Source organism: Sinohyriopsis cumingii, chromosome 3 (assembly GCF_028554795.1).
Source record: "Sinohyriopsis cumingii isolate HCF-2022 chromosome 3, ASM2855479v2, whole genome shotgun sequence".
NCBI classification, from domain to species: Eukaryota; Metazoa; Mollusca; class Bivalvia; order Unionida; family Unionidae; genus Sinohyriopsis; species Sinohyriopsis cumingii.
The window spans coordinates 67,256,759-67,270,425 of NC_142963.1; the positions used below are offsets into that span (position 1 = coordinate 67,256,759).

Below are 13,667 nucleotides of genomic sequence, written 5' to 3' on the forward strand. Positions count from 1 at the left end.
TAAAATGCACAAAACTAGTTACTTTGAGGACACCATTTTTCTTTCAGTTTCACTAACCCTAATCAATGACCTATGACCCCAAAATTGATAGAAGCTTCTCTTGACTCAAATACAAGTTACTGACACTGAACTGTAGGTATCTGATATAAACCAGTTTCCTTCATGGAGTCCCTCTTACCTTGACCTTTGGACTCCAAATCAATCTACAGAGATGCTGCAGGGATTCTGTCTAAAGGAGAAATCTCCCTTCTTACTAAATGCAATGTGTGTGTGTGTGTGTGCTGGAGGGGGAAGGATGTCACCATAGTTCATTATTTACCCAACATTTTAACATCCAAATATATCTCTTTCTTCCTGCTCAAATTTATCAATGGTATACTCATATTAAGATTCTAATAAGATGCCCATTCTAGATTAATAACCATTAATATGCTGACTGTTTCTGTTTTTTTATCCATGTATGATTAGCATTCTGTGCTGATAACCTCTTTTACTGTTGGCTGATTGAAGGGGCATATGCACATAAATCTTAGACAACTTCAACAATTTAGGCAATTGTTCTTTATTGTTTTGTAGACTTTTTCACAGTTCACAGCTACTGTCTCATGAATATATCTATTCCAAAAATATATGTGATCTGGTGATTCAGTGTGTTGTGTAAGAGTTGATGTCCTACAACTCAAACAGCTGAATTCTAACATACAAGGGTTAGTTTTACACAATATATTTCCCAACTTGGTGCTGTGTTGCAACCATTTCTACTGTAACAGTAAAGATTTCTGAAACTTTAGATCAAATTTTGGTTTCTTCTTTGGTGGTTCATCTGACATCATTTCTGAATTATTGTCCTGTTTCTTGAGAAACTCTGCTAAGCTCAACATTTTTGTTATGTTGTCAAAGGTTAAAGATAGTTTTTGTATGCTCTTCACAGAGTTAAACAGAAATTTGCAGTATTTATGTTGCCTGTATGTGTTCTCATATGTAGTCGAAGGTAGTTGCTCCCTCTGAATCTTTTCATGCAGACAGGACACTTTGCAGATGATCCCTGTGTAGAATGGGTCTCTTCATCAACCTCTGCAGTTTCATCGGTAGGGATCTCTATAAGCTGCTTGATTGCAATCTGTGCCTCACTGTAATAAGACAGACTATGCAAAAAAATGTACAGTACTTCTTTTCTATAATAAAAGACTTGGTATTCATGTGTTAATTTATGTCAGAACAGCTGTTTGTTGACTGTAATTTACAGTCTGGCCTATACTAGTCTAATCCTAATACAATATAAGTCAAAGTACTGTCTGACATCTTGGGTGAAGGCAAATGGTAGTCATGGCTTTTTAAATATACATATGTTATGATTTGAAAATCAAATCAGTGATGGTCATGGCCATTTAAATAAATATACCTAAACATTTTTCTCCTCTGGAAATCAACCGAGTTAATCTGACTTTTAGATTACTGTTTCATTGGCCTCAGTTAGCAAAGCAAATGTGAGGCTGCATGACTAGTTAGTCAAGAGCAGGGATTTAATTTTTTTTAAAATAAATAAAAACACAAATATTCCATGAATCTTGCACTCAAACAAACAGCATTAATCACAATTAGATAATATGTATACATAATCTTTCTTAAATGGCTTATCTATAAGCAGTTAGCTGTGAATAATTTTACCTTTCAAGCTGGTTCTTTTTATGGTGCATAGACTATGGATTAACCTACTGTCAACCTTAATCTGTGACAGAATGCATGCCAAGTATTGTTCCAAATGTCATGCATATGGGACAATTTATCACCAATATGTGAAGTACAATATTTGTTAACTAAATAATATGGCCTGGCATGTCAGGAATATAAAATAATAACTACATTTCCAAGTATGAAGTGAATTTTGGTTTTATGGGGTTTATTTCAGTGTAAATTTAAATCTGGGATCAAAATTTGTTTCAGTTTTCAGAGTAGAGGGGCTTTGGTTTACTGCCAAAATAGAAACATGATATTAAAGACAGAAAACTTCTGGACACAACTTTTTTAATCCTGAGGTGATTCTGTTATACTGAGGATAAGTTTTGAGGGGTTTATATAGTCCACTGAATATTACAAACATAGTAAATAACAGAACAACTAAAATGTCAGACACAGACTATATGCACAATGGGAGGGTAAAATGTTGATAATAAGCATGTCTCGAAAACTCAACTTTATGCACTGTACACTGATATCAACTGAGAAATCCTACTGGAGATAGAAGAGAATACAAAAACTGCTAAAGAAAAAATATATTCTTTACTAAAGCATGCAGTTCATGTCAATCTGATCTGAATTAAAAATGTATCTGGCAGTCACAGTTAGAAATCATATTGGTTAAGTTGCCAAATGGAACACTAATGCTTGTATTTAAATCTTCACTACATAGCTGGGACCTCATTACTGTCAGTATTAAAGCAGCAGAGAATTAAGTTCTGATGCTATTACTTTTGATAGCTTTAGTACAGCTTACTTTTCAAGACTATGTTCCTTATTTTTCTGATTGTCTGTGTTGTCAAGGTGTGGTTTTGGTATTCCTGGAAACTCGTCAGTGTCCTATAAGAAAAGAGAAGTGTAAAGAATGATGTTGGAAATAAGTTAATTTTTAAATACTAATGATCGAGGAGGAGGAGGAACTGATCAAGCATTGATTTCAATCTGAGAAATTTTCTACATTTTCTTTTGGATAAATGTCATTTCTGCAACCTTGGAAACATAGCTTAGTGTCTCTGACTTCATGGAATTATAATTGTTAGCAGTTTATCTTACAAAAAATCCAATTGGCTGATGCTATACTTGGGTGTGATACACTGAAAATGTTAAAATTAAAAGTGTAAAAACAAAATTTCATCAGGAAGGAAACTTAAATTGTTTGTAATCAATTGCTGAATATCATACCTGAATGCTTGGTCATTGGGATCTTCTGACTAATCTTCAATTTATTTAAATTACTCATCACACCACTAATAATAATCATTCAGAAAGCAGTCCAACATATAAAACATTTTAATAACATTTTGAAATATAATTGCATGAAAATCTCAACAGATCATATGCATACAACTTGCACACTAAATTTCTGTTGTATACCTGAACTGGTTTTTGCATGAGTAGTAAAACTAATTTTGATCGTGTAATACTTACCTGCTACTACACTGTATTGCATTGCTTTCGTTTTCCAGGACTCTTAGTTCCCAGTCCTAGCTAATTATTTCTTCCTCCAACTAATGCTGGAGGGCCAGAACTGAAGAGAACATAATCCCATTCTGACTCTATAGTCAAAGCCAATGTACAGAATATTGTCCTATTTACACTTGGACTTCTATACAAACATAATAAGCATGTGTACCTCCCTGATGCCTGAGGTATGTTACTACTGACATGTTATCTAAAGCAACCATAATGCAATGACACTTTATGAAGTTGAAACACCCCTGTAAGGCTGGGAAAACTGACTGCATTTCCAAGTTGTTTGTATGAAGGATTGACTGAAATCCCTCTGGCACTATGTGAACACCAGGTCCTGCTGATGTATCTGCATACTGAAAGGAATCAGGTATTGAGGGTGTGAATTGGGATGCCAGTTAGAAACCTATCCTGAATTAGCCAACATTGCTTGTGGTAGTGAAAATCAGATCAGAGAGGAATCGGAGCTGGTAGAGGATCCTTGTGCAGTCTCTAGTTTGTGAGAAGGAGGACCTGGAGACAGTAACAGTGAAGTCATTCTACGGGAACCAAGTCTGCAGCCAAGTTCAGAGCTAAATGGGAAGAGAGGACAAGATTTGGTCCATCCTGTTTGGAGAAACACACCCTTCCTAGACTGGTGAGGAAATTCATCCCCACATATACAAAGGCCTGAGAGGGGAAGATATCCAGCTTCTCTGTGTTGGGGATAAGAATGAGATAGGTAACTGTCAACCAACAGAGAAACGAATCTGAGAATGTTGTGCATTAACCAGCTTTTTAAATAATGTAGTATGGGGATCCACAATCACCTCAAATAGGATTGACCGTACCTATCATCCTAGTAAAAGCTCTGGGGGTGAAGGCAAGGCCAAAAGGAAGAGTTCAAAATTAAAATACCCCCTTGCTGGCACAAAACTGGAGGTATTTTCTATGTAGAAGGAAGATAATAATAATAATGAGGACTTTGTACAGCACCTAATCTTTAGAAGCTCTAAGCACTTTACAACATTAGACAACATCTATAAGATAAAAAACATATAATAATATTATTACAAAAACAAACACCATAAAATTAGAAAAAACATTAAAAAAATAAAAAACATGCTGAGAATATTTCAGGTAGGAAACATTATTAGATCTTTAAGTTTGTTCTTGCAGTCGAAATAAGTGAGTTTTGAGAGCACTCTTGAATGTGATCACTGTGTCTTTGTGTCTAAGTTCAGTGGGCAATTCATTCCACATTGCTGGGCCTTGGTATGCAAAAGAACGCTGTCCATGTGACTTTGTTTTCATAGTGGGAATAATGAGTATACGATTTAAGTATCTTGCTGGTGTGTACACATGGGTGAGATCTGATAGGTAAGTTGGACTAGAGTCCGACAGTGAAACGTAGCACAGAGAACAAATTTTGTGTTTGATTCTGGATCGAATGGATAGCCAGTGTAGGGTACAGAGCAGTGGGGAGGTGTGCTCTATCATGGTACTCTAAGTATGATCTGAGCAGCTGTGTTTTGAACTTTTTGAAGTTTCTAGAGTAGATACTGAGATGAACCAGACAGAATTGAGTTACAATAGTCCAGTCTTGAAATTAATAATGAACACATAAGTGTTTTAGTGGCATCAACTGAAAGATATTTGCGAATTGAGCTGATGTGTCTCAGCTCAAGATATGCAACCTTGCATATGTTCATGACATGTTGGTGCAATATGAGAGTACTGTCCAGAGTAAAACCTAGGTTTCATACTGATTGTGTGAATTTAATGTTGGCGTTGCTGATATTTATTGTTTGAGGTAAAGGATGTGAATGAGAAAGTCTTTGTGTTGTGATCAAAATGGCCTCAGTTTTATCATCATTCATCTGCAGCTTGTTACATGTCATTCATGATTTCACATCAGAAATGCACCTCTCTACACCTTGGATGGTAGCATCAACTTCAGCTGGGTGGCTAGATTTGTATATTTGGGTGTCATCAGCATACAATTGGTGAGACACTGGATGATGATCTATGACACTTGAGAGCGACTGAGTGTACAGAATGAAGACAACAGGTCCAAGAACAGACCCCTGTGGAACACCACAACACAGATCAACTGGGCTGGAGTGTATTCCATTTGCAGATACAATTTGTGTCCTGTTGACCAAATAGGACTTGAACCACAGTAAGGCTGTATCATGAATGCCAAATACATGCTGGAGACAGTGAAGTAATATATCATGGTCTATTGTGTCAAATGCTGCAGACAAATCAAGGTGGGTGAGGATTGTAATCTTTCCGCTATCCAACGCAGAGAGAATGTCATTAATTACTTTTAGTAGAGTAGTTTCAGTACTGTGGTAAGGGCAATATGCAGATTGTACATTGCTACATAGACAGTGAAACCTGTTTTAGATGAGATACAAGCTGGGATAGAACAACCTTTTCTAAGATTTTTTATATGAATGGGAGATTAGAAACTGGGTGGTAGTTCTTTAAATTGTTATGGTCTAGTGTTGGTTTCTTCAGCAGAGGCTTTACAATGGCAGTTTTGAAAAATGATGGGAATTCCCTGGATGAGAGAGAGGTATTAATAACATCAGTTAGTGAAGGCAATACTGGATCTAAGCACTCAAGCAGCAGTGATGTTGGAATTGGATCAAGTTCACATGACTTTGGTGCACTCTTCATCAGGATTGTACGTACAAAATCCATAGAGACAGGTTCAAATGCTGCTAATGGATGTGGATGTGAAGGTAAACATCTCGGAGATTGATGGAGACCACCTTATTGCAGGGCTTTAAAGCATTCCAGACTAAAGCAGTAGTTTTCATCTTTATGTGTTCTTCCCAAAGAAATCTCTTTATGGTGGAAAGGTTGATTATGAGCCAAAACTTTCACCTTTTTATTCAATACTAGAAAGATCCAGGAACAGAAAGCCTGAGCCTGGTCATTTTCGACCCTCTTGATAGTGCTCTTCCACCGAAGGGAGTGTAACTTTTCCCTTAATTGAACCAGTTTCGACTGGTGAAAAAAGAATGAGGATTATGATAGGTGAGTATGTTTCCTGAAATGAAACCAGCAGCCATCCTTTAAGGTGGAATGGACCCATACATTGTCTGTGATGCCTTACCAGACACATGAAAAAAGGACTAAATGTATATCTACCATGACAGTCGGAAGAAAATGGTGCTGCAAGAGTTTGCAACTCCATAGGGCCAGCCTCCTCCTTACTTCACGAGGGTGAAGGAGTTCAAAAACTTTCTCCCCTGAGAGTAGTAAAACTAATTTTACTATTCGGGTGTGTGTGTGTGTGTGTGTGTGTTTGAGTGGTCTAAAGCGCTCTTTGTTACGGATCACTGCCATCTCACCTCTATCTACGTGGGTTCGAGTCTTGGATTCGGCTAATGTGGGTATGTGAGAAAGCTTGCCAGTAGCTTCTTGTGGGTCAGTGGTTCTTTCCAGAGTTTTCCCGGAGTTCTTCCTCCACCATTAATACTGGCCGCCATGTATAGCCTATCGTGTGCTGAAAAATGGCGTTAAACCCTACAACAATTGCTACTCCAGGATGTTTACCTTCAAATCCACATCTTCCTTCTACATAGAAATTACCTCCAGTTTTGTGCCAGCAAATGCTATTTCCGACCACCTGATCTAGCAAACTGCTTGTGAGACTGCTGATAGATCTTTATGACCTAGTCCTTTAGGTATGCAATCTTGGACCAAACTTACTGTGCAGAAATAATTATTTTCTTGTTACACTTACCATGACCAAGATCAGTGGCCTATGGACCAAAGAATCTTCAGGTTTCTTTATTACCCGAAGTTAAAGCCATTACCAAGTCTGGTCAAAGCAACGTATCCTAGAACGGGGATTCCCATCCTCAGGTCGCAACTCAAATCAGAATTGTTGGGGGCCCTCAATAGGGTCATGAAGGGTTTCTTTATTACCCTAAGTTAAAGCCATCAACCAAATCTGGTCAAAGCAACATATCCTAGAACTGGGATTCCTATCCTCAGGTTGCAACTCAAATCAGAATTGTTGGGAGCCCTCAGTATGGTCATGAAGGGTCATCAGGACAGAATGTTTGTTTTTGCTTTTCTGAATGCTCAAAAGTAGTTTCAAGGTCAGGAGATCCTTTTGGTGGCCAATTTAGGGTGGCAGGAAATAAAAGGTTGGGAATGACTGTTCTAAAACAAGTTATTCTACAACACATATTTATCTTTCAACCACAGTGACCCTGACTTTGACTTTTTGACCCATAACATCAAGAGAACTCTTTCATACCCTAAGTGCAAGCTCTCCACAAACTTTGGTCAGGCTACATGGTTTAGGACTAAAGTTAATATCAAAATAACCATGTTTCTTCTTTGGTTACAATGGCCTTGACCTTTGACCCCAAATCACTATGCTTCTTTCTTACTCATTTGTGCAAGTCCTCCATTAACTTTAGTGACTGTACATGACCAAGAACTGAAATTTGTATGCCAAAACATTTTTAGTCAATGACCTAGAACTGTGATCTTTTGATACTAAAAAGAAAATCATCTGGCTTCTTCATTACCTAAAGTGCAAAATAGTCACAAAGTTTGGTCCAGAACTGTGATGTGGAACTAATGTTATTGTGCAGAAACTTTTTCTTTTCTTTTAGTTGCAGTGACCCTGACATTAAACTTTTTGATTCAGATATTTATAGGGATGTCCCTTATCCTATGTGCAAATTATTCACAATGTTTGGTAACTGCAGATGTCAAGATCTCATGTTATTGTACAGAGACAAAAAAATAAACACACAGACGAACAGACAAACATCATAACACAATATGTTCCACCTTACTGCAGTTGTTTAAAATGCATGATGTAAATACCAGATATGAGTGACTCCTGCATTAAATCCAGAAAAAAGTCACTGCACTGTATAGTTTTGAATTTGTCGACAATAAAGTCTTCTGAATTACAGTGTTGCATCTTGTGCCTCTGAGTGGTTAAAGTGGTCCATGACTTTTAAAACAGTGAAACATCTATCAGTTATCATTGCTTAAGACAGGTAGAAGTGGTACAAATGTTAAATGCTATATCAAGTATGTACTTGTGTGAAACAAGACAAAAACCAAAATTCAAAGCTGGTCATATTTTCTTAAGAAATTGGGTGTTCATGTGTCTGTGATTAACCACTCAAGCTAACATTGTGAAAAAGGTCTGTGATATGGCAAGACTTGCATGTACCATGACAAAGCAATACAAATGCACATCCTTGTACCTCAAATGTGAAAAAAAATCAAGGCTGAGAAAAGTAAATCCACCATTTTTGGATGATCTCAAAGGAATATGACAATGTTAATAATATCTTTATATATGTCGCTCACTTACTGTGAGTTAGTCTTCCAAGAACATATCAGGCTGAGATTTTCTGTTTAAGATAATCAAAAGTCTTGGTTTAATCATGAGATGCAACATATGGCCAAGATTACATGTCCAACAAAAAAATCCTGATAATTCCAAGGATATTTATCAAATATAGCAATGTACAATGTGCTTTAACTTCTGAGAAATGCTATATTTACCTCAAGAATTTCAAAAAGGTTGAGCATTCTTGATTATAGATATGAACAACACGTTAGGAATTACTCTGTACATGAACTATGACTCTTTTAAACCATCAACAGGACTAAATGTTTTGTGCCAGGCTTTTACAAATATATGTAAATTATAAAAATAACATTCTGATACAATAATGGAATCAGGAACAACATTATCGAACTTAATACAGACTGAAGAAAAGGTTATGTTCATTAATCTCAGTATTAATGAAAACATTGTATGGTACAAGAATTTGGAGGGAATGAGATTTAGTCTTTGTTATCAGGTGCAATTTTGCTGTGTAGACTGGTTCTTTGCATTTTACTAAACTGGCTCTTTAGAAATCTGTTTAAAGACTTTTAATTTGATGAGTACCCATTTATTAATTATGAAGTGGCCCCAGGTGGCCAAGTGAGTACATGAGAAACCTTGCCAGTAGCTTCCTGTGGGTCGGTAGTTCTTACTGGGTTTTCCCAGGTTCTTCCTTCACTTGCTATACCAGCTGCCATGTATAGCCTATCATGTGCTGAAAAATTGCATTAAACCCCAAACAACATTAATTACGAATCACTCATAGTACTATCATCATTGGATATTCTTATTATTGAGATTTTTTTTGTCTGCAGCAATAATATTTAAAAGGTCAGTAATGTCACTTTTATTTAAAAAGATTCCATTTACTTGAAAATCTGCAACACTACACGCATTTTTTTCTTAGTGAAAGAGTGGATGCCTTAGAATGGATTACATGTCATATCTTTCATGACATTTTACACAAACAAAAAGCTAATTGTATAGTCAGTACCTTCAGCTGCATATGGTGATGGGTTATCATATGATCTGCTATCTGCTCCTTGTCCTCGGTGATAAAATGGCACATCCAGCAGCGGATGGTTGTGTCTGCCAGGTGTGTTCGCAGGTGAACTTTCAGAGCTTCGATTGTCAAAAACTCTTCACTGCACACCTAGAGAATTAAAAGATGCACTTGTCATTAAACTGGTTTTACTTACACTGATAATGATATTCATACTGGTAGAAACGATGTTCATTCAAAGTGTAAAATGTGCAATGCGTAACAATTAGCAGCAGTTAAATTTTATATGTTCTATTTTCTGATGATTATTTTTATTCTTTCATTCTTATGGCTGTGGGAGTACATAAGCATTCTTGTATATATGAATTAAAAAATATAACACGAGGGATACCTGTATCACAGTATTGCTTATACATGTAGCAGATGAGTAAGGGATCACAAGATTCAATAAAGGCACATTATTCTGATATTAAAACTAAAATAACAAACTAAATTGTCAAGTTCCTTAATTTCAGGCTTAATGAAGTTGAACACCATTTTTAAATGTATTTGACAGTGCTATATTTAAATATATTCTTTAAAAGCTGAGGGAGGACTACAAATGTATTCATGGAACACATATGGCTCACCAAAGTGCCTGGAATAGACCTGAACACAACCAAGGTGTTACAGAGAGAGGGATGGATAAGAATAACATTATGAAAATGAATATCAAGCTGCTGTTGCAGTCCACTATTTGAATAAAATAAATCACACAACTATAATATTCCTGTAATGCCCTCACCCTAAAAAAAGCTTCAGATCAACAAATTTTCTTTGATGCCTGCATTTTACTGTCTAAATATTACTCAATATGAGTTGATTTTTATACCTGTCTGTATACAAGATCACTTTTGACAATATATTGATTCTCATGTACACAGACTAGAAACAATAATCTGGTTCAGACAGTCTTCAACCAATTTTCTGAATATGAAACACTATATATATTCCCATTCTAAGAGCAATGGAAATAAACTGTTTTGACAATGTCATACCTTTCAATTAATTCTTGGGTACTGATGTCTTAAACTTTCTGTTTAATTTGTTCAAAGTTATAAAGATGGAAAAGTGTCCTGAAGTTTTAGGATTTAAAAAAATATTGTAAATCCATTGTTCCTCCAATGAAATCTTTGTTGGGGAGGCTTTTTGTGGAAATATTTGAATTTGCAGCAGAACAAAATCTATGTCAATAATTAAAAGTATCTAAAGATGATCCTGTTAGGGCTTTATGAATTTCTTGGTCAAACCTGGACACCTTGGAAGTCTCAATAATATCATTGATTTCATCCAGATTCTACTCTGCTTTACACAAGAAAATATATCCTCACCATGTTTCTTTAAGATAATATTGTAAAAGAGTCTTAATCTTTACCTTGCCTCTGTGGATGGCTCCACCATTTTTGTCCCCCCAAAAAAACCATTTTCATTCTATTAATCCTATTTTCTTTTGCACAGCATACTGCTGCCAACAGACTAACTTCTCTGAGAGTTTCTTTTCTTGGTCTGAATCTAGCTCATTAAAAACTATTTCTCCTTAAGCATCATAACATATATAGCAGAATCAAGTGAATCACAAAGTGTCATTGTAACCTGTGTTTACTGCCTGTTTCTTGAAAGCAGCTTTGATTTTTTTTCTTCTCCAGAATATAGAGTCCATTTATATCATGTATCATCCAATCTATTTTTGTACCTGTAGATTTTCATTTCTAATTCAAAGAAACAAGTTGCTGACATTGAATATTTATCTCTGCCTTGGTAATTGGGACTGGAGACAGACCATAGTACTCCAATCTTCTCTGTATCAGGTCATCATATGCATCATCATTATTTGAAGCAAAGATGCAAAAATGTCACTCAAAAGCACATATATTCAACATTCACAGCTGTTGAAATGAAGCTTGTATCCTGCATGGATTAATGTACAAGTTTAATAAACAAGCACAAACAAAAGCAGTAGCTGAAAAAATAATATCATTTGAATTTACAAATGAATTAATTTAAATAACTGCTAATTATCAAAGTCAATTTCACAGCTATAAATATTCAAATTATGGGGTATTGATTTATGAAAACATGAAAAAATGAAAGCATCCAACACATCCATATGACTTGATGTTGGTGTAAAACAATCATTTCACAATCAATTGACCAATGAACATCATCCATTTCCTATATAAAAAAATTACCACAATGTTATTAACAATTATTCCTGCTGTAGTAATTTAAACAAATAGGTGTCAAGTGTTAACTTGTGGGTATTTACAATGGATAATGGTACTTGGAAACAGATCTTTTACTGTTAAAAAGAACCTTCAAGCCATAGACTGAATAAAGTCCAGTGTTAAACAAGCGCAATTCAGTTTCAGGAAGCAGGTGAAAATTGATCATTTGTTTTTTCAAAAATGTACACTATTGTCAGATAATGTGCATCTCAGCATGTTTCTAGTTCAAAATGGGGGCTTTGCACTCAACAATTAGTTTTGGTATTATGAGTTGTAGCAGAGAAATTTAATTCACTTAATAACCTTGGGACTCTACATGTGTGGACATACGGAAATGTATATGTGCTTCATGTTTCCTTACATGATTTTTCCCATTTGTGTGCAAGTACTGAAATCAAAAAGTTTTGTTCCCATTCCTATTATCCCACCCACTCCTTTTTTGTAGAGCTTTGGGGATATGCATGCATAATTTCCTTCAGTTAACTGATTGACCACTCTAGTGGCCTAGTGGTTAGAGTGTCTGCCTCAGATGCAGGAGTACGAGGGTTAGAACATACGTCAAGTCATAACTATGATTTATAAAAATGGTACTAGCAGCTGCCTCGCTAGACACTTGGCATTAAGAGGTTAATGTTAGAAATGGTTGTCCTAGTGTCAGGATAATGTGACTGGGTGGGACATCATGTTACATGTCTACAGCATGATGCCCCAGTGATAGACATCACTATAACCTGTCACACTGCAGACATCATAGTGATTTGAATGAAATTATTTTTAAAGCTACATTAAAAATCCAAAACAAAAACATACACACACACACACACACACAGAGAGTTAACTGATTTGTTTGCTTATAGCACGGTATGATACATAACAAGGTCCCACTCTGTGGACCCTGACCATCATGCTATAGTAGGGTATTATTAACAAAACAACCCAATGTTGTGCGATCCTGCACCAAAATGGAATAAATCAGATAATTCTTGTGTTCATTTTTCCATTACTTTTAAATTTAAGATAATATAAAGTAAATGTGAGAAAGATGTGTACTTTGTGCTTGGTAAATTTAAACTGAAATTATCATTCTCAAGTTTTATATGTCTGTGACTTGTAATCAGGTATACCAAAGCAGTGTCAACAAGAGATGTGAAACCATATGGAATGTTAAAGAACTGGAATGATTTTTCTTCTTAAAAACATAATAATCATCAAATGATAATAATGCAATCCATATATTTTTGTTTTAAAAGATGCTGTTTCAAAATGAAGATTATCTGGACCTATCATGAAATAAAGAATTTTTCACTAAACTGGTAATCCAGATGATACATTTTAATCAAGTGAAGATTCACATTTTGGGGGACACTGTAGGAATCCATACACAGGAACAATAAAGAAAATCAGTGTCCATAATCAACATTCTACTGCACACCATATTATCATTCATTAACATTCGCTGTGATGCCACATTAAATATAAAATATCTAACCAATAGAATTCTTTATTACTTGATTACTTCATAAAAATTATTCTGAATTATGACAGGCTGAACAGGTTACATGTGCTCACTAATAATACAATGTATTTTTTTCCTCACAGTGATTTTAGCTCCAAAATAAAACAATCATATTGTGCTCACATTGGGACATTTTGCTTTTGTTGTATGTTTCAATACAGTACTTTATTGACCTGTGAAATACACATATTGGCTTCTTCATGTTAGCCAGTACCCAATTTCTCTGCTCAATACAACAATGTACTGAACATAAGAAAAGCCCATTATATTGTATAATATTCTTAATATGATGTTATTAGTTTTCCTCCT

At 35.5% G+C, this 13,667-nt stretch overlaps 1 protein-coding gene across 1 annotated transcript in view; it reads right to left on the reverse strand.

The window, feature by feature from the left end:
- The window catches only part of LOC149803026 (uncharacterized), a 67,232-nt gene that overhangs the window by 17,399 nt on the left and 36,166 nt on the right, over positions 1-13,667 (reverse strand). The window contains exons 9-11 of the mRNA XM_089952581.1: positions 9,570-9,728; positions 2,495-2,577; positions 964-1,130 (exon numbers count right to left, since the gene is read on the reverse strand). Coding sequence (XP_089808707.1) covers positions 964-1,130; positions 2,495-2,577; positions 9,570-9,728 — 409 coding nt within the window. The remainder of the gene's footprint in view (positions 1-963; positions 1,131-2,494; positions 2,578-9,569; positions 9,729-13,667) is intronic.